Source organism: Papaver somniferum, unplaced genomic scaffold (genome assembly GCF_003573695.1).
Source record: "Papaver somniferum cultivar HN1 unplaced genomic scaffold, ASM357369v1 unplaced-scaffold_107, whole genome shotgun sequence".
Lineage (NCBI taxonomy): Eukaryota > Viridiplantae > Streptophyta > Magnoliopsida > Ranunculales > Papaveraceae > Papaver > Papaver somniferum.
The window spans coordinates 5,301,356-5,328,436 of NW_020619603.1; the positions used below are offsets into that span (position 1 = coordinate 5,301,356).

The following is a 27,081-nucleotide window of genomic DNA, read 5'->3' on the forward strand; positions in this document are numbered from 1 at the left end:
AAACTTGTGGTACAAAAAACCCACTCAAATGTTGGGATCCATTAAAACTCCATCGTAAACAAAATTGATACAAAAACCCCAAATTTTTAAAACTTGATACAAAATCCACAAATTTAAATGCTGGTTTCATCAAATTTTATTTTGCTGATAAAACCAACATCTAAATTTGGGGTTTTTATGTTAATTTTGTTTTGATGGGATTTTTGTGTTACCTTTGTTTTGATGGATTTTTTGTGGAAGGATGGTGACACCTCTGGGATTATAACTCGCGGACCGTAAATAAAAGATAATACGAAACCAATACCAAAATTTATTTTGAATAAAGTAAACTAAAAGCGCATTTCAATCGTTTCAATCAAGAATACTATAAATAGAACAACAAGAAAAAAAGGAGATAGAATGAATCTTCCATGACTTTGTCATAAAGATCAGCTCAATTATAGCACTTTTGCAACTCATATGACATTCAAGCAAGCGGTTAATCTAGGAGTAATTTTAATGAAAACAACACAAGCTTGAATAACTGTACTTATTGGCCTAATCATTTCGTGTTTATGAGCCTTTCAAATCAAATTGTCATATGAATATTACACAAATTTGGGGTTACCCAATCAAGTAGAACTAACCCCTATCCTAACACAATGTGATCCAATAACCATTATTAACAGAACAATCAAGTAAAATGCTGTGCAAAATCATTAAACAGAAGAAATCATACTAGTTGAGTGAATACCCCACCTAAACGCAATTGGGCTCCGTACTACGTGTACTCCATCCGTCCATTCAATCGCCCCGAACTCCGCTTTGGTCGAACCCACCGCTTCATTGATCAAGCTAGAGAAAGTAATCTCATAAGGTAAGCTCTGTGCAGCTTCACTAAATACAAGCTTACTTGGTGAAACGGTGGTTTTAATAGATGATGGGCCATAAACGCTTGCCTCATAAACAGCATTAGCTGAGCTTCCGACATTCTTAACCACTCTCTTGTATGTAACCGTGTTGTTTCCAAAAAGTACAGAGAATGACGGGTAATTCAAATCACCAGGACTAGCCAGGCTGTATGATTCACAATCAATTTTCTCTTTGGCAAAGACTGCTATCCGTTGTGAACTATATCCGCTGGCACAAAGGAATGCAATATAATCTTTAGCTTCAATGTCATAAACCAAACCTGGATTCAGCGCTCTATTAGGATCAACATGCCCAGCACCGCGAACAAATGGTGTTGAATCACCTCCAGTAGCAAGATCAGTAATATTCTTCCCTGAATTATCCACATTGTAAGCTGTAGTCATAAGTGCAGACTTGATTGCAGCTGGACTCCACTTGGGGAAAGCCTTTCGAAGCAATGCAGCCAATCCACTCACATGAGGGCACGACATAGAAGTACCTGAAATGATATTGAATGCAACTCGTCTAGGATCGATTTCTAAATCAGTTGGACCAATAGCACCAGTCCAAGCAGCTAGGATATTCACTCCAGGAGCAATAACATCAGGCTTAAGAATCTCTGGCGTCAAATGGTTCGGTCCACGGCTTGAAAATGCTGCAACTCTAGGAGCTGAAGGTGAAGATCCAATCACAGTTCCTCCAAATTTAATTGTACCTGTTGGCGATTTATTCGATTTCACATACTCCCGGATTTTATCTGCTGCTGCTTCACCCACTTCAGTAGCAGGACATAGATGAGCATCAGCAATCAATTCTTCCCCACTTTCTGCAGTATTCGCAAGAATCATGCCAATTCCACCAGCAATTCTCACTGCATTTCCTTTCGCAACTCTAGCATTCCCACCACGGTCACATACAACAATTTTCCCTTTAACTTTAGTTGGATCCAATTGCCCTTCATAACAAAATCTACTACCACAATCACCAGAGTAAACCAATTCATTATCATCATTCTCTAATGGCTCACCAGAATACAATGAAACACCACCGAAAACCCTCCCATCTCCCAAAATCACATCAGCGGGAAATTCTCTATCAATTGTGGAAGCACCCACAGTTAAAATCCATGGCGCAATATTCACAGCAGTATATGGACCAGGTCCTGAATTACCAGCAGAACATGACACCAATACACCATGTTCCATTGCACCAAAAGCTCCGATCGCAATTGAATCCTGGTCATACCGAGGCGCATAACCATTAGCACCAACAGACAACGAAATCACATCAACACCATCTCCAACAGCTTCATCCATTGCAGCAAGAATATCAGAATCATAACAACCAGAACTCCAGCAAATCTTGTAAACAGCAATTCTTGCCCGAATTGCCATCCCTTTAGCTTCCCCAACCGCATACTCAAACAAACCAGCATTCTTAACAACAGATCCAGCTGCAGTCGATGCAGTATGCGTCCCATGCCCTTCGGTATCTCTCGGCGACCTCGATTCACCAACATTTTCACCGCCGGCCGCGACCTCCCCGTACCCTCTGTAAAACGCTCTGGCACCAATAATCTTCTTATTACACGAACCAACAGGGAAATCAGGACCAGTATCACATTTCCCCTTCCACTTCTCCGGCACCGGAGTCAACCCTGTATCGTTAAAACTCTGTCTCTCCGGCCAGATTCCGGTATCAAGTACCCCAACAATAACATCATCCGCATACTCAGAATCAGGCCATAACCCAAAGTTATCAGCCAAACCAAGAAACCTTGGTGTATGAGTTGTGTGCAGCTGATGAACTCTCTCAGGGAGAACTGAAATTACCCCAGGGAGATTCACTAGATGTGATGCTTGTGATGGTGTGAGTCTAGCTGAGAACCCATTGATTGAGTGGGTGTAAGTGTAGAGAATCTTGTGTTGTTTCTGGTTTTGTTGTGATGATTGGGGTAATGATTGTAGTGTTGATGAGTACCAATCATGGTGTGAACTGAAGTGATTTGGTTTTGATGATTTTGAGATTTGGATTATGAATGTTTCTAATTCCTCTGATTCATCATAGTGAGAAAGGGTTATTGAGATTAGTGAGAGTAGAGTAACAACAAAGAGAAGAAGGGTAGATGATGAAATTTTATGAGAAGACATGGATTTTGGATTGGATCGGATCGGAGCTCTCTCCTTGAAGATTGGAGAGAATGGGGTTGGGCTATTATAAAGAAAAAGGGAAGAGTTTTTGACAGAGGGATGTTTGGTTTGGATTCCTTTTGATTCTGTGGAATTTGATTGAGGCACGTTTTTGGATAAGGTAAAGTTATTATTGCTGTTGTGGGTAGAATTTGGATCCTGTATATCTGGTCTGGTGCAGTGATAATGAATTGTATGGGGACGGGATACGGTCTCCATGGATATCATGTGGGAATGTCCAATTTTGTGGTATGATGAGCATGAGCCAGCGACAGTAATTTTATGATATGGTAAAAAAAAAAAAACTATTGGAAAAAGTGAATTTTTGTTTTGTTACTAGAGGTGTAAAACGAGCTAGCATGGGACAGTTCAGTCCACAAATTTACGTGTTTAATGCGTCGTATGCCATGCTGGGTTGTGATAGAGATTCAGACATGTTGTGTTGTAATGTGCGGTGTTGTGCCAGAAAAATAATCGTGCTATGCTGTGCCATGGTGTGCTAATACGCTTATTTTTGTGTTTTCCAAAGTAAAAATAAATCAACATAATGAAAATAAAATGTCAAAAACCGACTAACATGAAGATTTTTTTTTGTTAAATATACATGAAATGATACATTGTGTAGTATTTTGCTCATGATATGGCGTGATTTACTGGCAAGTCGTGCTATGTTGTGCCGCATGCTTACACGCGCCACATGCTGTGCTGATGTGCCTGCTTGTCTGGCGTAACACAGAGCACTAAACTAATGTTATGTGCCCGTATCGTGTCAAGTCAGATGCATGTTGTGCCCGTATCGTGTCAGGTTAGATGCATGTTGTGTCCATATCGTGCCAGGTTATGTGCTATGTCGTGCGGTGCTCGAATTTTAACGCGCCGTGACGTGCGATAAACACGCTGACCCAACCCAATTTATATCTCTAGACCCATCACAGTCCAGTACACGAAGTTACCAGCTTAGCTTACAGCGTGCATTGTTTCTAGAGATTGTTCAGGTGTTTTAAAAGATTTAAATTCTAAATATCCTATCAAAAAAAAATTTAAAAAAAAAGACACAATTAAATAGGTAAAGAAAGAAAAGAATGAATGATTCCAGCAGTTCGTGGGTTATGGAACCCACGTCTTGGATAAAGTTCAGAATATTTTTTGTTAGTTGACATTTACCATGAAGGCATGGTGAAGACATTAACTTCATAATGTCTTGAATTCCAATGGGTTTTAGCTTTATCTGAATTTAAATTGAGTAATTTTAGTATTTGAGTAACCTAAATTCAAGACACTATGAAGTTGATTTCGTAATAATGTGCAAGTTATTTGACTTGGCATAAGTGAGATTCTCAACCGGACATCCTTGATCCCTAATTAACTTGCACATATGTTTTCTACTTGAATGTTTTTGTAAGACATGTCAAGAAATTGAATAGGAAGGATCAAATAACCCTAATATTAACAAGATTTGTTAAAAATCTAACTCCTTTAAAATCCTAAGCTCATAAGGCTCCACGTTGAACGGTGATCCTCACCCACTCACAGAATTGCTCCGTTCAACTTTTCCTCAAAGGAGAGAAAAACAAAGCATTTTTTGCTAAAAAAAGTAATTTTAATATTTATCGCACAAAAAGAACAACACGAAAGCGAAAAAAAAAACCTAAGAAGAAACCCGCAAACTTCCCAGTTCTCCACGGAAACAAAAAGAAAAAAAAACATTGCGACCTAATTCTATTCTCTTCTTCTCTCTGTAAGGTGTTTCTTTTTCAACTTATTAACAGAAACAATTGCAGGTAGGCTTTTTGTTGCTTATTTTTCTACTTTCACGGGCTTAGCAAAAATTGGGGTTTAGCAAAAATTAAGATGGAGTTTCTCTTTCACTCTTTCTCTCTCACGATTGTTTATCTTCTGATATCTTGGGTTTCTTCACTAACCCTTTTTCTAAATGCTTTTGATTGTTTTCTTATTTTGCAGATACCTTTTCTTAACGATCTTAATGATGTGAGCTTTTTTCACAGAAGTTATCAGGTATGTTAGGGTTCTTTTGGTTCAATATGGCTAGAATTTTTTTGGTCCATTAGTTAGGGTTCTTTCCCTTTTCCCCTCTCTTATTCTCTTTTTTTGAGCTTAGTTGACGATATATCTTAACCCACGGACAGAGGTAAAATTCTAAACCCAGAAGTCATAGCCTACATTTTGTTTTAATCCATAGAGTAACTATGGAATTTCGAAAACGAAATATTGGTAAAAATCTAAATCCAACAATTTTTTGTTTATCTGTATCTTCATGTATAATAATATTGAAAAGATCAGGATTACCTCCTACCCTTACAAATTATATTGGACTGAGGTGCTGGGGTATTTACACAAGGCATAAAATATAGGCTCTGTGCTTTACTCCAAATATGCAACAAAATCGGGTTCTGGATATTCTAAAAGGAATTCATGGGGAAACAAAAACTAGCAAAAAAAAAAAAAAAACTTTATTACAAGAGTGATATTTTCCTCAGGATAAGTACATTCTACAAAAATTACTTGTGCCTCCGAATTGTTTGTCTTTACCAGATATTCTAGATGGAACTGCCATCATGTCTTCTTCTTCTTCTTCGCTAATTGGTTGTATGTTTAGTTTATGTTGTTCAGTGTATTTAATTTGGACATTGTTTTAAATTACAAGATGGTTCTGTGTCAATGCTTAAGAAAGTTCTCAAGCAGGCTAAAATTATCAGAAGCTCTAGATCTGGCCCTAAGAATTTTGAATCTCATGAAGACAAAGCCAACAAGTTGCAGTCAACAATTGCGTAGTATCTTCATGTTAGGGGTAGCTCTAAGTACGTGTATTTTAAATTGGTTAGGTTAATGGTATCCTCTCACTTATGAAAACTGTGAATCACTATCATTTGATTTAGATGATAGATGAAGGAAAAATTGTCGAACTCTCCATGCTATAGAGGGAGAACTGCTGCTCATAGTTCAACAAGGTTATCATTGGTACATCTAAGGTTCTTTACACGATCCTTATATCCTGTTAGATGTATTCATGCTAACCCAGTTCAAACTAGACACTAATATTATTCCAATTTATGTTGCTGGTCGGCTAGCTTCAAGTAGAGGTAACTACATAGTCATGCTTTTTCATATGGCAGTCATATATATCGGGTGAACTGGAAAGTTGCATGTGCATTGTTCTGTTTTGTTTCTTTTGATAAGATGTAGCTGAGAAGGACTCTGTCCAATTGGCTTATACGGATGCTGTTAAACTTCTTTTGAAATCAAAAAGAAATTCGAAATTCCTGTACTGACATTTGCCTGCCTTTTGTGTGTACCTTACTTTTTGTTTTTGATAACTTGAATATTATGTGATCTGATCCCATATCGAATTGTGCACCGATATACCCTACTTAATATTTGTAGTCATCTACGGTTGCTCTGAAACTTCAAATATCATTATCTCTAATGTGTATTTTTTAATCCGGTTGTATCTTTGTGTAGCATAGACAAATTAATTGTACTTGGTGGCTGGTGCATTTCTCAACTGATGTTGTGCATAAATTATTACATGGGTAGGAACTCCTAATTAAATTGGTCACTTTCAGGTAATATTTTTCTTAATCAGAAGTTGAAAAATTAAAATTTAATTTTCGTTTTGTTGGGTTTGGTTTTGTATATCTTAGAAAAATTGGGAACTACACTTTGAAGTGCAACATGTTTTACTAGGAATTGAGAAGGTTAGATTTAATTTTCGTCTTGCATGAAATCTGTAGGTTTAACTTCCTTAGACTGATAGCTCTGTCATGTATCTCAGAACTTTAGCTTTACCATATGAAACACAAAGTTGGTGTGTGTGTCTAAAAATCGACCGTTCCAGTTCCATCATGTGAAAGTTATATTTCTCTAAGACTGTGATTTCCTGCAACACCAGTTTGGCATCTGAGCTGAATAATTGTTTCTAAAAAAACTATCACAAATAATAAGGTGAGAAGCAGACAAGTTAGATTAGAACTCATTGGTTAAGCAAAGCTTTTTCTGGAGCCTGCACCAAATATGGATGATGGGAAACAAGAACACATAACAAAACGTATGTGCATCAAATTGAATTGAACTATATATCACTAACTCATTAAATGTTTGTTGTATCTGAATGTTCATTTGTCTTCATTAGATAAGAGAAATAAAAAAAAAACATGAAGGTCAAGTTTTGCATTTTAAAATTGAAATGTTAAGCCTCGGAGAAGAAACATGGTGATCAAATTTCTCCATAGAGGCACTATAGACACTGTTACAGCCTTAGACATGTCATGCATTATTGTTTAAAGTTTACATACATTCATTATCTTTTTTGAAATAGGTTCATCATAACTTTACTGTAATACTATATCACAAGAAAGTGAGAAAGCATGAAAAGTTTGAACGACACGCCGTCAATGCAATTACATTGACTACCAAAAACAACTTAATTTAATACATGATGCATGGAGTTGTTTAGAAATAATATACGGATCTGTTAGTTTTGACGATAGTTTACTGTCTACCTTGATATTTCGTATCCAATGGGTCAATCACCAATTTCTGTTAGAATGATCACTTCATACATTTTTAAGAAACAATATTCCCACCTTAGATTTAGAGGATGCAAGAATTTGTTTGCAATTGGTAATTTCACGGGTGTCCTGCTAAGCATTTGAGCTTCGAGTTCTCAAACATCTACTGTAAGTCTTTTCCTGGCAAGAGTTATACAGATAACATCTTGGTATGAAATGCGCAACATGCTTCCTCGGTGCTATAACCTTTTCAGAACTTGGCTGGCTTAATCAACATGGGTTTGTTATTACTCTTTATACTCAGATATGGCAAACCTGACAACCTCCTAATCGCATACCTAAATATGAAGTACGGACTTGGCGGTCCAACTAACTCTGGGCCTCATTCGAATCCTCATTCGAATATTATTTCAGACATTTTTTCGTCAAAAATATAAACTTAAGCCCGTGCAACGCACGGACGAGACACTAGAAAAAAGCATAAACAATTTTTGCTAAACCCCAACTCTTTGAAAAACCTTAATGTCTGCTAACTCTAAGGTTAGTAGTGAGTGCTGGCTGATTCAGAGACATTTTAAATTGTAAACCCTAATTAATTTTTGTTCTACTTTCACAACTCTTTTGCAGTTTTTTAACTAATATACTTTCTGTGTTTTCAGTGAAGTTTTTGTTTCAGGGTTTTAGGAAGAAAAGCATAATCAGAAAGATGAGGAGGAGGAATAGAAGAGAAAGATATACAAACATAAACCCTAGAATTATATTCTTAGATTTGTTTTGTTTCTTCTGATTATTTATTGATCGCGTTTTTTTTTCTTTGTTCTCCGATTCCACCAAAACCTAGAGCTCTGATCAATCAAAATACTTCACTATCTAAGGTAAGAATTCGTGGAAATCCTTTTTCCACAGCCGTTACTTAATGTGTGATTATAATGGTTAAACTGTTATTTAAAGAAGTGATTTTGAGTTATTGACTTGATTATCTGTATGACCATCCAAACAAGATGTTAAAATGTATGCATAAAAGTCGCATCACAGAAAAGGTATCCTGATCGTTTTACAAGTTTGTTACTTTCAGTGATTTGGTTGATGGTATAAACTACTAAAAAGGGGATTAAAGATATGAAGTTAGGTCTCTATGTATATATATATATGGTTAACTGAAAACACCATAATCTATTAAGCAAACGTGCAAAAGTGGCCAAATATGCATCTTAATTTGGAGCGGTTTTGTTTGACTTAATATATTTAGTATGTTACTCATATATTGCAGGTAGCAAGATTTGTATGGTTAAATGCTCCGAAATATGTCACTGATGTGAGTTGATTTTCTCATTGACTGTTATTTAAGCCTATTAGCTCAATTGATTCGACGCGATTGAAAAAAGATTTTAACACCAAGGATTTGAAAAGCAATATACAGTAGAAACTCTATAAATTAATGCTGTCGGGACCATAAAATTTATTAATTAAGCGAGATATTAATTAACCGAACACAACTTCAAAAATGTTGAATTATTTTTTTTTACCACCAAACGCAACTTAAAAAATTTAACCTTGTGACACAGGGATTATACGAGCGTTTAAATTGTATTATCGTCATGGATTTTATAGAGGTCCTTTGGAAGGCTATGAAATAGGGGCGTCAAATCCAGAAAAAATAAATGAGTTAGATGCAATGAATCTTGCAATTTCAGGATGGAATATCGATGTTCGTACAAGTACACTTGCAAACTGTTTTCGTCGTTGTAAACTTCGATCAACAGATAATACAAGTTTAGACAATTTGGATGAACATACAGACAATGAAATCACTCAAGACTTGAAAAATTTGATCGAGAAGTTGGGTTATCGCAATTCAATGAATGTCGAAGATGTCCTGAATTATCCGGAAGAAAATAAAATACATAGTTGTTGACAGATGAAGAAATAATCGAGAGCGTTATGGGAACTAATAAAGATGTGGAAGAAGATGATGAAAGTTCTACAATAGAGCCCCCTTCATGAAACGAGGATATTAAAGCGGCAATCACATTGAACAATTTCTTTCTGAGTTAAGAGCAAACAACGCCAAAAATTCTTACAATGATAAGAAAAATTAGAGATGAAATTGATTTTAGCAAAAAACAGAAGACAAATAAATCATTTTTCAAAAAGTCTTCGTAAATCTTTAATGTATTGAATATATATATATATATATATATATATATATATATATATAATGCATTATCACTAGTACAAAAATGCCCTTTCGTCACGCTAATTTACTGTGACCAAATATTTATGGTCATGGTGACTCATTTTTTAAAACCGTGACGAAAGCCTGCGAGGCCAAAAGTCTAACGTTTGGTCACGGTTTAGTTCGAGACTGTTTCTTGAAATTACCGTGACCACATCTCCAACAGCCACGGGTTGTTATTATTCACCGTGACAAGTTTTCTCTTTAGTCACGGGATGCTGGAATACATCGTGACCAAACCTCATCATTGGACACGAATTCTATTGTTACCGTGAGTAATTTGTGAATTGTTAAACACATATATTAATATACAAGATATACTTGGATGTATAGGCACATCTATGTGTCTTACAAAGAAGAAAATGGAGGCACAGTAATTTTGATTGAAATTAATGTCATTGGATCTGATAATATCTTGCAAAATCAACATGGTTTACATTTTATCATGATCATGATATATGGATTCTACTAGAGTTAATAACAAAGACATCAATATAACCCGTAAGTGTCAAAACATGTTAATGAATTCGGATCGAACAGAAGAAAGGGCGATCTCCAACAAAGCTTCCAAAGGACAGCTGAATTTCCATTGCATGCCTACTCCAATGTTCATTCACACTACAAGAGCTCCTCCAAACTATCTCTAGCATGTCGCTTGGCCATGCAAAAGAGAAAGTAAAACGAAGTGTATTACTCAGAATTCTACTTTCTGGATCCACCAGTTTCATGGGTGCCTTCAGTGTTGTCTGTAGTGCACCAATGATATTTCCTAAATCCAAAACGTATGAAATTGAAACTGCTAACTAGCTAGTGTACCATGAAAAAGTATCAGCCGATGACCGAAGAAAATCAACTTCTGTCCTAGTTTCCATTTTGCTGCTTGTCAACGTACGCTTGCAACTGTCCCACTTGCTGCCAATATAAGACCTACAGTTGCACAAATTTTACTGTTAAGAGAGATTTAAAATATAAAAAATGAACTTGCAGTTCTAAACGGTTTCACCGGGATTAGCCGGAGTGAAAGAATCGTTATCCATACTGGAAAAATTTCTTGCTTCAGCAAAAGGTACCTAGGAGGCCGTACATGAAATGGAAATGCATTCCCACATAAAAAAGGGTGACTTGGAAGCTCTACAATCTCCAAAAGAACCGATACATTTTTTTCCAGATATTATAACATCATAAAACTAAAACGAACAAAAGTGGATGGTCCTTATTGACCAAATTATGTACCTCCATTTTTTTCCCACTTTCATCCCAATCGAAAAATCTCAGGTCAGCTGCCTCAAACTGGTCAGTTTACTTTGGATTTACATATACAAGTCAAAATAATGTAAACGAGCATTGGAAAAGGAAATTTAGCGCCACAAAATATAGTGCAATCAGTTAATTTTTGTATGGTAAATGAGCACTGGAAAAGGAAATTTAGCGCTCCATATAATCTAGTGTAATGAAAGACAATTTGGCTGCAATGGGTAGATTTCCACCAAATTTAACGCTACAACAGTTTTACAGGCTGACCTCATACCGATGACAATTGCGCTGATCCACGTGAGAGTAATTATCTATATAAATTGAACAAATATATATAGCACTCATTCAGAAAAAAAGATAGGCAATGTAAACAACTAACTAAAGTAATTAAAGGTATTTGTTGACTGAGAGTTAACAGATGTATCATATATCTTTTAGGTGATACAATTAGTTGTCTGAAATAATGTTCTTCGTGATCCTCGCCTCATTGTACTTCCCATGTGTTCGTGAGCCCTGCAATCGTAGAAGTATCCCTTATGCGGTTTTTGTTCGATATATAAATTCCCACAAAACTTATCTTAGAACATAAAACATACGTATGGCATAAAATTTATAAGAGGTTTAGGTGTATCAGGGTCGAATTCTGCACTGTTAGCTCTTTCAAGAAGCATAACCTAATCAAAATCATAACCACCAAAGGTAGGTAAATAAATAATTGATGTCAGGAAGACTAACTAGAATGGGGAAAATGAAAAGAGCTGTTAAGAAGATACAAGACCACATACAGATATATAGCATAACCGATCACATTGATCTACATTCCCAAGCATATACAAGACAGGGGATGTGATTCTCGCTGGCATAATTTGCAACCAATATCATTCCTGACCACGATTTCCGAATCCCCCAAGAACCAAAACACATGCTGCATTCTGCAAACAACGTCTTACAGTAAAATATTAATGCGTCAATTGGCCAGACTCCATGATCCGAGTCTCAACACACAAAACAACACCGAAAGCCAATTCATCCTTAAAATAGGTATCAACGTAAAATATGATGCCAGGAAAGAAACAATTTCACATAAAGATAGAACGGATGGATCTCTCACACTCTAGCAATGCTTATATTTAGGGTACCTACATTTAAAATTATAATTCAATCAAAATTGGAGAAATAATTCACTATGATTTCAAATAAGAAAACTCTCCCTGATTTCATACTTGAGCAAAATGTTATATCTATTGACCAAACAATTGACAACGATTTCAAACTCTTACCGGAAAAAAGAAAACAGATAATCAGCTTGGTCTTAATCGAACCCAGTAAAATTGTTTGCCCTAAAAAGATAATTTACAAGAAAAATATAGTTTTCACAGGGATAATCTAATTGCACAATAATAAAAAATTCCAAGATTGCACAATAATAAAAAATCTCAAGAATGTTGGTGTAGATCCAATTAAACACCAAGAAATAAATACTAGCAGTGTTACCTTGAACACCAAAAGAGAAAGCTCAATGTTTACTGGCTTTCCACCAATTTTAACCATAAAAAACTTCAAACTATGTGATTGAGATCAAGAGATAGGCAAAAAAACATCGATCGACTGATTGGAACTTCCGATTCATACTCCATAAAAATGCCAAGCCACTTGCACTTAATCGAACACCAGTGTCACCATCAAATAGCAAAACACGTTGAGAGAAAAACTGAGAAACAAAAACATTGACTGACTGATTGGAAATTCAGATTCAAACTCCATAGGTAGAAGAAATTAGATCAAGCAGTGAATACAGATAAAATATGGTTTTTATTTGGGACTGAACGACGGAGAGAAGAAGTTGAGAGGAATGATTACCTTGAAACCTAAGAAGATGGGCGGAGTTTTCATAGATCGTGGGAGACTGGAAGTGCAGGTGGTGGGTTAAAAAATCAAAGCAGTTGTACTTCTACCCTTGATCGGATTTAAGAAAGGGGGATTGATGAAAATTAGACACGCATTGAATATACCCGTATCCAAAGAGATATACAATGGACTCGGAAACATATTTAACTGGGACAATCAATGTATTAGTCACAGTTATAGATACAATCGAGACAAAGCCAACCGTGACTGAAGGCCATAGTTGTACTAGTGTATTAATTTATATTTCATGTGGGGTCTACATAGGAAATCATAAATGTATTATCTTATAATTTTAGCGAATTATTAATTTGGCATGTTGTCCCCGACTAGGGACTAGACAAAAATATTACTTAAGAGAGTTTATTAAATAATCGAGTATTAATTAAAAGAGTTTCTACTGTATGGAACTAATTGGTAGTCTGTAGGTGGTTTGCTTTGTAGATTTGTAAGATTATATGTTTACATTTAAATTACCATCATCCTATGTTATAAGTTGCCGTGGTTGGCGAGAAGGGAAGAACACCATTCCCAACACAATTTTATCACATGCTACATATTTTTGAGCCTGTTAGTATTAACTAAATTTTAAAAACTTTAAAAACTTTCTCTTAGACCCACTTATATGTTTCTCTGATTTATTTTCGTTTTTCACTGATTTAGTTTGATTGCCTCTAATATATGAATTTCGTTTTTCTCTGATTTAGTTTGATTACCTCTAATATTTGAATTTTGGGTTTTGTATGTTTGATTTGTAGGATATATATCTGACTGGACTGAAATTAGGTTTTGGCACAATAGGGATGCACAGATTGTCTCATACAAAAATTGATAGATAACCTTCGTATATTAGTTTTGTGTGTTCTCTTTTTTTCTTTTTCAATTTTTACTTTACGTTGAACTTAATTGTATTGTTGCGGGTTGTTTATTTTTTCAGGTTTTTTCACAGGGATTAAAATCAGAAAGATGTGCGACTTAATCTGATTGATTCTGCAAAACGATGAGGTATTAAAATTATTAGCTTTTTGTTTGTTTGTTTGTTTGTTTGTAATCTGATCGTTTTTCATCTTATTGTGAAAATCTTCCAGTCTCTCAATTTATTGTGACACTCTTCGGTGAAACCCTTCTTCTTCATCCTCCGTGATTCAACAAATTCGATCATCTTTCTCAAAAGAAAAATATCACGTCCTGGAGTGGTTTGTCTCTCAATTTTTATTTTATTTTTTCTCTAAATTTTGATTAGGGTTTTGATTTTTATTCTTGGTTGGATTAGGGTTTTTGAGAGACAACATGGGGTAAATAAACGGACGTCCATTCTGTCCAAGGACCATGAACAAGTACCTCCTTTCTATCATAATGTCATGTTCTCAGCTAACAACATTCGAGCTACCAAAACGGTGGGGGTAAAGATCAGGTCCTTCTAAGAGCCCGAAAACGAGACTAGTAGGTTCACAACCCTCTTATATCAGTTAATGTTTATTTTATTTTTGTATCCCTTGATTTAAGTTCAGTCCAATGTTTTCTTCCATATGGGGCTTGCAGCATTTTGTCTTTTTAAATGTATGAATCTTTCAGTGATTAGATATTACATATTCAAGGATACATCATTCTGCTGACTTGGTTTGTGCCTCTATTTCTGCAGGTGTAAGAAGGAGTTGCCACGTTCAAGCTAAAGAAGACACTAAACTATCCACCAGTTGCTTCTACTAAAGTTTTTTTCAATGGTTATTTTCATATTCATGGTAGTTTTGATGTTATATCCTACGAACAGTAGCATCATGTTCTTGAAAAGAGGCGGTGTTGGACACGTCGCCTATTTAGAAAACTAAATGTCTTCGTAGACAGGATGATGGTGTGTTTACTTCAAAAAACAAACGACTTCGACAGGCTGCTGCTGCTGCACAGGTAGAAGAAGAACGAGAACGGCTGCAAGTAAAATTCGAAGAGGGAAGAAAGCTTCTTCAAAGAAACACTCTCAAGTCGGCTTTCGTGTATGGCCATTCTGAAATGGAATCTCCTAAGATAAACGTTTGTAAGACAAGTGATGATGATTATATATGCATCTCAGCATATTGTTCTACTAATTGTAATGTGGAAAGGTTTATATTCTACCATCGTGCTCCGTCCTAGGCTACTATGGTTCTTATATTGTGATTTATGTTCTTAGTTTGGGTTCTTATATATACTTTTGGTCTTTGTCTAACCTGAAATTTTTTACTTTATTTTTCATTTCTTTTATGATGGCTTGAGAAGATTTCATTGAAGACCTGTATATCTAACTTATACTCAATCTATTCAATTATTTTCAATCTAGAAAGAATAAAGTAATTACGCCGATGGTGACCAAGGTCAGCAACATGAAGTGATTTAGAATGTTATTTTTTTGGTACTGTTATAGTCTTCCTAATACTATGCAACATGTTTCTCCTATATTGTTAGTTGCGTGAGAAATAGTACAATAAGGATCTTAAGCAATTACATGAAGCTATGGAGAAAAGAGATTCTCAAAATCTAGATTTTCATATTAAAGAAAAAAACCATGTTGCATAATCTCTTAGAAGTGACTGAATGGGAAAAACAAACAACCATGTGCATTAACTTTTCATTCTTAATGCACATGCCTTGACTATGTATATACTTAGGACTTGACCAATGATATTGGCACTGACTGAATGGACAATGTAAGTGTTAACCACAGATACATTAAAGATGTGTTCACTATCCAAAAAGATATGAACGGATACTTGCTTTTCCAATGTTATTGCCACTGAATGGTCAAGTTAATTTTTTCTAATGAATACGAAGGTCGCCAAGTGTCCACAAGAACGACGTGGATGCATTCCCGTTTGGGTTATTAAGTTTTGCTAGGATTCGTTTGCAACAGCTTCCAATCAATTTAAAGGACTTGGGCGAGGCGAAGCCGAGCTTTACCAAATCAAATGGGAACAAGGGTGAGGCGAAGCCGAGCTTTACCAAAGCAAATGAGGACTTGGGCGAGGAGAAGCCGAGCTTTACCAAATCAAATGGGGACTTGGGCGAGGCGAAGCCGAGCTTTACCAAATCAGATAAAGAGGCAGTGATGCATTATATTTGTAGTTGTAGATTGAATTGGTGAACCAAGTTTGCGAAGCTTTCCGGGCGTAGCACGGGCACAAAATCTAGTTTGTTGTAAGAGTGCTATAGGGGTTATCAAATCCATACATACGTACAAGAAAATAATCTTTTCCATTACATTTACTGGATCAGTAACTGCAGTAAAATTTGATAACGAATAAGCAGTTTTAGATTTGTAATTTAAGGCAGTTGTGGTGAATCTGATAACTGGTTGGTTTATATAAGAACAAAAATCTATCAATATTGCGTCCTCTATAGTATTATTTTATTTTTACGTCTAGTGATAAAGAAACCGATAAGGGTCCAAAAAGAAGGGTCGGAAAAAACTTGTTAGCCTTTTTTTTTCCTGGTGGTTGCACTTGTTGGTCTCGAGGACTTTATTCTAGGGGATAAGATATAATAATGTTAATGAAGCAGACATTAACAATGGCCTTTCCATCTAGCCGTTCTAGAAAAAATGGGTTTCTCCCTGGAATGGCGAAACATAATAAATCAATGCATTTCTACCACTAGCCTGGCAATTTTACTGAATGGTGTTCCTTGTGAATTCTTTAAACCAACAAGGGTTTTAAGGCAAGGGGATCCTCTTTCCCCTTACCTTTTTATCCTTTGTATGGAGGTCCTTTTAAGAACGCTTATGAAAGCTGAGAATGAAGAAAAACTTCATGGGATAAAAATTATGAAAAATGCTCCTTCTATAAGCCATTTACTCTTTGCGGATGATTGCATAATCTTTTGCAAAGCAACTAAGACTGAAGCTTAAAATCTTCTAAATCTTATAACTCAATTCAGTGCTTGCTCCGGGCAAATGATAAACCTAGCAAAGTCTGGATTTTTCTTCAGCAACAACACCTCTCCTCAAACAAGCTTAGAAATCACAGAAGTAATGCAAGTGAGTCCCATATCTCTAAAGGATAAATATCTAGGGTCCCCTCTTTTCACTCATAAATCCAAAGTTAAAGCTATCAATCCTGTGATTGATATCCTAAAACAAAGGACGGTGGGCTGGATTACAAAGCAATTAATCCAGCAGGAAAAAGGGTCCTAACAAAACATGTTACTTTTACCATGGCTAACTACCAAATGAGCACTTTCAAGATACCAAAAACCACAATAGAGGAAATGAACAAAATCCAAAGGAATTTTTTCTGGGGAAAGGTAAAAGGAAAACCTAAAGGTGTCTTTCTGAAAGCTTGGACAGGGGTCTGTAAACCCTTGGAAGAGGGAGGTCTTGATTTTGTCAATCTTGAAAAATTTAACTCTGCCATTATCTCCAAAATGGGATGGAGAATTACGAAACAACCTAACAGTATAGGGTCTCAGGTTATGAAAGCTAAATATTTCGAAAAGGTTGACATAATGCATATGTCTCCAATACCTAAACCAACTGATTCATGGGTATGGAAAGACATTCCCTCGGGCATAGCTAATATCCAGGATTATGAAAAATGGGAAGTTGGCTCTGGAGTCAACATAGATATTTGGCAGGACAATTGGATCAAAATCTTTGAAGATCCTGTCTCCAAGCCAAACAACTGTCCTATAGGAGTGAATAAGGTGGCTGATCTTTTTGCTGAAAACCAGCAGTGGAATAGGCCCCTAATCCATAGTCTGTTTGCGAACTTTATTGCTAATAAAATCATAAACACGGACATAAAAGTTGGTCATGATGACAAGGTCAAATGGTCTCTAACAAAAGATGGGAAATTTACTGTAAAGTCTCTTTACAACAAACTAACAAATAGAGGCCAGTATAATCCCAATAAAAAAAATTGGATGGCCATTTGGAACCCGGAAGTTTCACCTTCCATCAAAATATTTCTATGGAAAGCTGCACATTCCATCCTCCCAACAGGGGAAAGAATGGGAAAGCACCTTCATTACATAGATACTATTTACAAAATCTGCAATTGTCAATCTGAGTCTCTATCCCACATATTTATTGATTCATTGTCCCCTTGTTATTCAAGTCTGGCGAGAACTTCAGTTTGATCCTTATGAAGTATTTAACCACAAAATGGACTTCCATGAATGGATCACATATATATTACTTTATAAAAGTCAGGAGGTGGAGAATATTAGATGGACTGAGTTATGTTTTACTGTCATCTGGCATATATGGAAAGCCAGATGTGATTTAAACTTTGAAAAAAAAAGTCTCAAATCCAAAGAGTATTGCTCAGGAAATTATACTCTACACAAATAACCAAAGAGCTGCCAGGAACAAGGGAAAAAAAACCTATGTTTGTGGAATTTTCGAAAGAAGAAGCGGAACAACAAACAATTGAATTCAGAATAAACTGGATAGCCCCTGAAATATTCACTCTGAAAATCAATGTGGCTATTCATATGAACCAAATTACTAACTATGTTGGTTTGGGTATGCTTCTTACAGATCACACATCTACCTACAGAGGAGCAAGGGGGTCAAAGCTTGGCCAAGGAATCTCCGATGCTGTAATCAGAAAAGCGGCTCTCCAAGCCTACAACTGGGCGGTGGAATTAGGAAGCATACTTGAATTTGAATCAAACTCTTGCAGTCTAATAAAGCTGGTCAGAAACCAGTATGCTGAGAAAATAAGAGAGAGATTTACAATGGAGTTTGATGGGAAGGAACTTTTGAAGTGGGTACATGAAGCACGACCAACGAAAGAAATAACCATGCAGCTGTCAACCTAGCCAGGATTAGTACATACTGCAATTTTGCAAGACAATGGAATCAATATTCTGTTCACAATTTGATTCCTTTTATCTCGGGCAATTTTAACTTTATTAATATGATAGACAATCCAGACAGCAACATATCCTCTTTAATTTCTAGTAATGTTTCTCTAAACTATGGGAGGATTGGCAATCTGTACAGCAGCACCAATCCTCAAATTTTGTTCTCTGCTTGAGGTTCTTTCCCTCTTTTATTATAAAAAAAATAGTTTTTGTAGCTTGTACTTTGTAACGTCCCTTCATACAAATTTAACCCGAACCCAAGTCACACAAACGGAATGTTTGTGTGATTTCGGGATAATACATACGCAAATGTTAAGATTCATCAAATCTGATTTTAGCTCTAAAGGTTAGTAAGGAGCAAATGTGACTTTTTTGATTGTTTTTTTTCAGCTGTGTTGCACTGTGTTTAAAAATAAATAAATGATGATTCTAAATAAACCGCCATATCAAACAATCCCAAAACCGCATATGCCCCAAAAGGGAATGAATAATCTTTACGGAAGATAATCACGAGAACCATAAGACATACGAGCAAAATGATTTATGCGAATGGTAGTTGGGTGAGTTTGATGTGACGGACAGTTAAGAATTTCTATTCAGAATTAATATTTTTTTTTATGAGATATTTTGTAAAAGAATCGCATGTTTTCGATGATATTAGGATCCGGATTCTAGAACAAGCCGTTGATGCGATAGGATCATAGACTAACGAAAGACCGTTAAAAAAATAGCTACCTGACTTTTAAATTTTGCCAAACACCTGACCGTCTGCTGACTAGCGTTGATAGTTAGAAATTTGTCAAAATATTCAACCTTCTAGTCCTTTTCCATCTTCTTCCATCATGTGAAATAATGTTCTTCCAATATTATTTTATTTGGTTTGCTTAAGCTTCTTGTCTAGTCTCCATTCTCTTGTTCGACCGGCTAGTAACCTTTCTTCCACGAGTAACACTCCCTTTTCTATGGCTCCATTCTTTTTCTTCAAGTAACCCATGAGAAGATTTTTACCCACATTTCTACGATTGGGGTGAAGATCATGTCGATAGAGAAGATAAGAGAACTTACCGTGTGATATTTTAATCACTTTTAGGTACCGATATCAATTAACCTGTTGCAGTCAGATGTTTCTGTACTTTTATTTATGTTGTGAAAATTAGAAATTGTATAATTTACCCGCGATGCTAACAGAAGTGAGAAGGGTTATGGAATGAAGCAAAGTAACAAAGTAATGGATACTGATAGGAACTGGAATTCCATCGCCTTCCCAAGAAATTAGTTTAATTTCTTTCAACTCTCACCTGGGAGTTAACACCCTCTCGTTCACATATGGAGATCATCTTCTCTTCCTACTCTCTGCTCCTCAACTCACCTCGTCCTTCAGATGTTTGATAAAATGCAGCCTTAGGGGTATAGTTAAGTATTTAATTGGGTTAGGATACTAGTCATTCAACTGTTTCATAAGGGTATTTCAGTAAACATATTGGACGGTAAAAGTCAGTCTACATCTATCGCAACAACGACATGTTCCGCGACCCAGACCAAATATCATCGTAAAAATACGACCCTAATACGTAGTAGGTAGGATGTTAAAACAATAATATAAAAGGTATACAGATATGAGAAATTAATTTAAAGTGTGTTTGAGATAACGATTCATGAATAATTTCATGCTTAAAGATTACGAGGAATCTCAATTATTATATGGTGGCCATTTGATGCACCTACCGCAGGGCTGATGGCTGTGTTACTAAATTAACTGAGTATATTGTTTCCAATTTGACTCCCAATCAAATTATGTTAAAAAACGTTAATCACAGATTATATGATCATATCTGAGCCAGGTTGAGATGTATCAGAAGTAATACTATGGTGGTAGTTGGTTTATGTGTTCAGCTAGGGACCAGAGATCATCTCTCATCTCTCATGATTATCATCGTTCTTGAGCCAAAAAAGTATGGACAACAGTATGATAACCTTCATCATGTAGGGCAGTGTCCTCATGAGAAGCGGCAAATACTATGTTAAAGAACGGATTAATTACCTTACATTTGTCTTTTGTGATAAAAAAAATTGGATTCCACCTTGCACGGTATAGTTCAATGGTAAGGTTGTAATACGCATCCTTTTTCGTTCATCTTGCGCATGATTTATAAGGGGATACCACTATTAGCGGGTGATACCAATTCAGCGATCCGACGGTCAGGAACTGTTAATATTTGATTGTCCAATATGAATTGATATCACCCCAAATAATATCGATATCTCCTTTATAAATCGTGATCCCGCGGACTAGAAGGAAGTTGATAGATTTTTGCTTGGGAGTGTTGGGGGTGACCACGGTTAGATCAACAGTAAGACTGGTCCGTTGGCTAGGTTTGTTTAAAGAAATTGGGTTCAGCTTTGTCGGAATGGAAAGACAATATAATAACTCGAATCTTAATAAAAAATGGTCCTTAGGCCCAAAAGCAACTTGGTGACCAAATTATTAATTTTTTTTGACACAGAAAAGAACAAAATATATGAAGAGATAAAAATAACCAGAAGTGACAATTGCTAAAACAAAAATAAGAAGCTAGTAATTAGCAATGATCACTGTCTCCTAATTACAAATAAGAGTACTTAAGAAGTGGCCATCAAAAATCTTAAAAGGCATAACCCAATTAAAGAGGACATATTTTATCAATAATAAGCTGATCAAAATTTCTTCTTGCAATCTAGCATTTCTTTCTTGCCAAATTGCCCATCAGCTGACTGCAAATGGAATAAAGCACTATAGTTTCTTCTTCATGTTTCTACTTTTTTTTATTAGACCAAAATCTAGGGTGCTAGCGTTAACTATCACAATGGATATTGCCAATTATGTATCCGTATTTGATAAGAATATCCGCATCTCCGTCTCTGATGATTATGCGGCGGATTTTCAAGATTAACATGTGTATCTGTTCCGTCAAGGTTAACGTGGTAGTCCGATAATTATCCGAAATACTATATTTTGTGTAAAAAGCACACCTAATTTTCTTGTTTGTCTCTAATCATTTCTTCTTTTCTTGATCTTATAATCATGACACCAAATTAGTTTTGATGTATTTGTCATTCCTTTGGTTCACATCAGTTAAAATTATTAACACGTGTCAAAAATAAGATATACCTTAACTTATGATATGGATCATGTTATCGGATATCGGATAATTATTCTATAAAATATTAACAACTCTGTATCTGCATCTGATAAGAGAAACTATCTGATATGATACATGTATTCGGTATCCGATATGATACATGTATTCGGTATCCGATATCTGAAATTTCGAGTATCCGCATCTGATAAGAGAAACTATCCGATATGATACAGGTGTTCGGTATCCGATATCCGAAATTTCAGATAATATCCAAAACATTAAATAATGACATGACGGATATCGAATATTCGATTATTCATCGACAGATCTAGCAAAAATTTACCGCATGTCTATTATTACGCCCCTGGACTAAAATCTGTCTCATAACCCACAAAGTGTACCCCACCTGGTAACCATAATTATATTGCATTGTCTAAAATGTGTCTTGGCCAAAAAAAAAAACAAAACTTATATCGAGACCAACATTTGTTGTAATCTTAAATATGCTCAAAATTATAAAGAAAAAAAAAATCCTCCTATTCATATTGACAATTTTGAATTTGTATATGTATCCCATGAGAGAAACTATCTGATATGATATTTGTATTCGATATCTGATACCGGAATTTTTGGATAATATCCAAATGGTCCGCTTCTTGACACAAACTTAACCCATGAGCCATGACTCAAAATTTACCTTAGGGAAAATTAGGCGCAGGCCCAAAAAAAAATAATATTCTCATTGTCAGGCCCACAATTAATTTTAGGCACCGTGACACCCATAATTATTTCCGTGATACCCATAATTATATGAAATTATTAAGAATCAATACATAACTCGTTATGCATGTTATTTTTCAGGCATAACTGGTAATGCATACTATTTTTCAGGCATAACTCGTTATGTATACTATTTTTTTCAGGGGTATAATTGGTAACGCAACTTGGATATAACATATCTAAAAAACCGCGCCTTGGAATTTTACAATTTTTATATCGTTGGAAATCTTTTAAAGAGAGCTATACAACGAGTACAAACAACAATATCAAATTTTTGTTTTTCACGAAAAAATCGGAAGTGATCATCATTTTATGGGAGAAATTCGAAAATTGACTACGTATTCATTACACAGACTCCAAAAAGGATGCATAACACATTCTGCAGACACATAACAAATTATGCAACCATTTTCTCGACTGCATAACAAATTATGCCTCTGCATAACAAAGTTATGCATCTATAACAAGTTATGTAGCCATTGTATTAGTGCATAACTACATAAAAAATGATGCATAATGCATTATGCATCTATGTTCTCGATGCATAAAAGATTGTGCAACAATTTTCTCGAATGCACGATTGCATAACATATTATGCAGATATTATTATAGGTGCATGACAAGCTATGCAGTTTTTGTTTTTGTTGGTTTTTTAATAATGACAAAAAACTTGCTGCATAATGTGTTATGCAACCGTTTTCTGGACTGCATAACAAGTTATGCAACAAATTTTGTAGATGCATAATAGGTTATGCATCTATTTTCACGACTGCAGAACCCTAACCTAGACATAACACTCATGAATTTCAACCATCAAGCCAACCAACAACATCCCCATTTTCTTGACTTCAAATCTGTTTTCATTTGATCACAAGTCTCATTTAAAATCAGTAACAACAAACCCATTTTTCCCATTCCTACAACTCACAACCTCCAACCCATCTGCATCATACACAATTTACATCTCCTGAAAGCAAACACAACACAACACCAGTTTCCGCAGTAGAAAAACATATCTACCAACATCACCATAGTCCATCACCAGAATCACTACCACCTCTTCTATGAGTTCAATACCAACTCATATCGTAGTTCTTATTTCAATTACAGGTTCATTAAACAAAATGCTTCAGCACCATTGCAATCCGTTCTCGACTTCAAATTCAATCTAACTTCTGTAACTCGAGAAAACTAACCATACCCATGACAATCAGCACCCTAATCAACTCAAACCCCATTGAATCAACACAACTTCTTCATTTATTTTCTTCACAGAATCAAACATCCACAGAAAACCTAGCTTCTCTGTTACAAAATGGAACCCAAATTTCTTACAAATTCGATCATAATCAGGGACAACTCGAACCCAAACTTCTCAGTATCTCATCAATCCAGTTCTTCTTTAATCTCCCAGATTTCAAGTTATCGAATCAATTTAACACAGAAACCCCATTAATGGCAGCTGCAGTTTAATAAGATAACAACTCGATCCCAAACTTCTCAATCCAGTTATTCTTTAATCTCCCGACTTTCAAGTTATCGAATCAATTTAACACAGAAACCCCATTAAATGAAATTAAAAGAAAAAAACGAAGACGAAGGAAGAAGAATAAGCGATAAACTAATTCTAAAAAAATATGGGGCTTGTCGGAATTTTTTTCCCAGAAAATGGGTGTGCGCTTTCAGATTTCTGGGCGTGGGTTTCATAGTGGAGAAAATCTGAAGAATGGGCATGTCTGTAATTTTCACTTACGACAATACAATAGTTTCCATCATGAACCAAACTAGCTCGGGGACAAAAAAATGGCCCGCAACATAAGTCTTGCCATAGTGAGCTAAAGTCGCCCAAGTATTTCTAGCCGTGGCCCAAAAATGACTAAGCCGTCATCTCCCGATTAATGTATTTCTAGCAAGCAGTTATGAACTTGGTTAAATTCAACGCAGCTCTTTTTTCTCTGTTTCTCCTCTGTTTCCTCTGTTTTTATTGAATTTTCTTGTCATTCATTTGCCTGAGTTTAGCGACTATGCCGCTGAAATCACATGGTGAAATTTAAGTTGCTGAGATTCAGATTCAGATGGCAACTTTTTAAATTAACGAATATGGAATTGCACTGAAGTTTCATATATACTTCCTTCCTTAGAATAAAATACTCTTGATCATGTGCATATCATAAAGATGCCATTGACATTAGTCAAAATTAAACATCAATCAAGCAGAAGAAATTAAAGCGGTGGGAGGACCAGCATCAAGCCACCCAAAAACGATCGGACTTCTCACGACGTGTGTTCCGTCATACCATTCAATTGACCCGGATTCGATCCGAGAATCGGCTTGAGGGGACGCTGTTCCTTCCGGAATCATGCTTGAAAATGTGATTTCATAAGACAAACTCCGCCTTACCGAGCTAAATACAAGCTTATTAGGCGTAACACTGACCTTAACTGATGCTGGAGCATTAATCCTAACTTGATATGGTTTTCCTAAAACCCCAACATTCTTCAATGTTCTCTTGTACTTAATAGTGTCACTGTTGGATTTGAAAATAGAAATAAATGATGGGTAGTTCAGATCACCGGGATCCGATAATCCTTGTGACGCACAGTCAACCGTCTTATTCCTTACGAATAGTGAGATTTGCTTCTGGTTGTAGCCGATGGAGCAAAGGAATGCAGCGTAGTCACTTGGTTCCAGGTCGTAAACTAAACCCGGATTAAGAGCTCGGTTTGGGGAAACATGCCAAGCCCCGCGCTCCAAATGGTGTTGAATCTAATCCAGTTGCAAGATCAGTAATATTTCTACCTGAATTGTCTACATTGTATGCAGTAGTCATTAAAGCAGACCTGATTGCAGCAGGGCTCCATTTAGGATGAGCCTTAAGAACCATTGCAGCCAATCCACTGACGTGAGGACATGCCATGGAAGTACCAGATTCTACATTGAATTCGACCCTTCTCTTATCGGTGTCAGAATGGGTTGGACAGGTAGCTCCCGTCCAAGCAGCCAAAATGTTTATACCGGGTGCAATAACATCTGGTTTGAGTATCTGAATCTGCACATTCAGTACTCCAACAGACCTTGTAAACGGAAATTCTCGCTCTTGTTGCCATCCCTTGAGCTTTTCCGACTGCATATTCATAGAATCTAGCATTTTTAACAACAGATCCAGCTGCAATTGACGCAACATGTGAACCATGTCCAACATTATCTCTTGGAGACATAACGTCTGCGCTCAAACCACCTTTGTTTGCAACCAAAGCTTTATGACCCTGATAAAAAGCCCGCGCACCGATTATCTTCCCGTTGCAGGATGTCTTCGGAAAATCAGGGCCAACCTCGCAAATACCTTTCCGTCTCTTAGGTACCGGACCTAAAGGGGTAGTATTGAAACTCAACTGTTCAGGCCAGATTCCGGAATCTAGAACCCCAATAATGACGTTTTCCCCGTAATTTGTTTTCTCCCAAGCACCATAAGGGGTAAAAAGACCAAGGAAGCTAGGAGTATGAGTGGTGTGGAGTTGGTTAACCCCATCAGGAAGGATCGAAACAATTCAGAGGAGAGTACGTAGATGTGAAGCTTGAGAAGGTGTTAAGCGTGCTGCAAAACCATTCATGGCGTTGGTGTAGGTATATAAGATATCTCTAGGATGAGATGAAGGAGGAAGCGACTCGAGAGCTGAGTGATACCAATCATGGTGTGAAGCAAACACGGAAGGTTTATCTAACGCAGCCACATGCACAATGAATGTCTCTGGTTGTTCATTTAGCAATGATTGGGAAGTCGAAATCAACAAAGAGAGGAAGGCAAAGAAAATGATACAGGGTAGAGACGCCATTGATACCATTTTTTGATTCTTCATTTCTATGGAAATGGTAATATCTATAAAATAGTTGAATGTGACCTCAGATTCAGCTTAAAACTTATTAGACTAATGAATTGTGTATCGCATGGAGGAATTGTTTATCATTTCGTGACACTGGAATCTGCTGCATCATATAGAAACAAGATCACACTCTCTACTGACATTGACTTTCATGATATTAATTGTTTTTCATTTTCGATCTGTTACTTGCAATGTTTACATATAATTAACACCAAATTCAATTTCATAAATGGAGCATTTATGGGTGGTGCCCCTGGAAGACGCATGAAAAAATTGTTAATTGCTAGCAGATAAGGCAGATTAAGGGGAATATAAAATGGAGTAATGAGAAACTGAGAGATTTAAGAGCTAGCAATCTTATCCTGTCTCAAGACTATCAAACATATGTGATATACTGATATGGACATTGTAGGTCTCCCTGTCTGGATTACATAGCATGAATTTTGATGGAAATATTT

General features: G+C 36.2%; 3 protein-coding genes and 1 long non-coding RNA gene across 4 annotated transcripts; 1 reads left to right on the forward strand and 3 right to left on the reverse strand.

Annotated features, from left to right (window-relative positions):
* Nucleotides 1-515: 515 nt before the first annotated feature.
* On the reverse strand, nt 516-3,139 carry LOC113328265 (subtilisin-like protease SBT1.4). The gene has a single exon (XM_026575382.1). The coding sequence runs from the start codon at nt 3,039-3,041 to the stop codon at nt 699-701; it is 2,343 nt and encodes a 780-aa protein (XP_026431167.1). The 5' UTR covers nt 3,042-3,139; the 3' UTR covers nt 516-698.
* Nucleotides 3,140-10,707: 7,568 nt separating this feature from the next.
* Nucleotides 10,708-11,133, reverse strand: LOC113328236. The gene is made up of 3 exons (XR_003349314.1): nt 11,079-11,133; nt 10,916-10,983; nt 10,708-10,772 (listed from the first exon to the last, which is right to left on the reverse strand). It is a non-coding gene; the product is annotated as an uncharacterized LOC113328236 (long non-coding RNA).
* Nucleotides 11,134-17,186: 6,053 nt separating this feature from the next.
* On the forward strand, nt 17,187-18,579 carry LOC113327930 (uncharacterized mitochondrial protein AtMg00310-like). The gene is made up of 2 exons (XM_026575041.1): nt 17,187-17,831; nt 18,514-18,579. The coding sequence occupies exons 1-2, from the start codon at nt 17,187-17,189 to the stop codon at nt 18,577-18,579; spliced, it is 711 nt and encodes a 236-aa protein (XP_026430826.1).
* A 6,371-nt stretch (nt 18,580-24,950) lies between these two features.
* Nucleotides 24,951-26,575, reverse strand: LOC113327931 (subtilisin-like protease SBT1.4). Its single transcript, XM_026575042.1, has 4 exons — nt 26,305-26,575; nt 25,847-26,109; nt 25,542-25,791; nt 24,951-25,330 (listed from the first exon to the last, which is right to left on the reverse strand). The coding sequence occupies exons 1-4, from the start codon at nt 26,573-26,575 to the stop codon at nt 24,951-24,953; spliced, it is 1,164 nt and encodes a 387-aa protein (XP_026430827.1).
* Nucleotides 26,576-27,081: the final 506 nt, after the last annotated feature.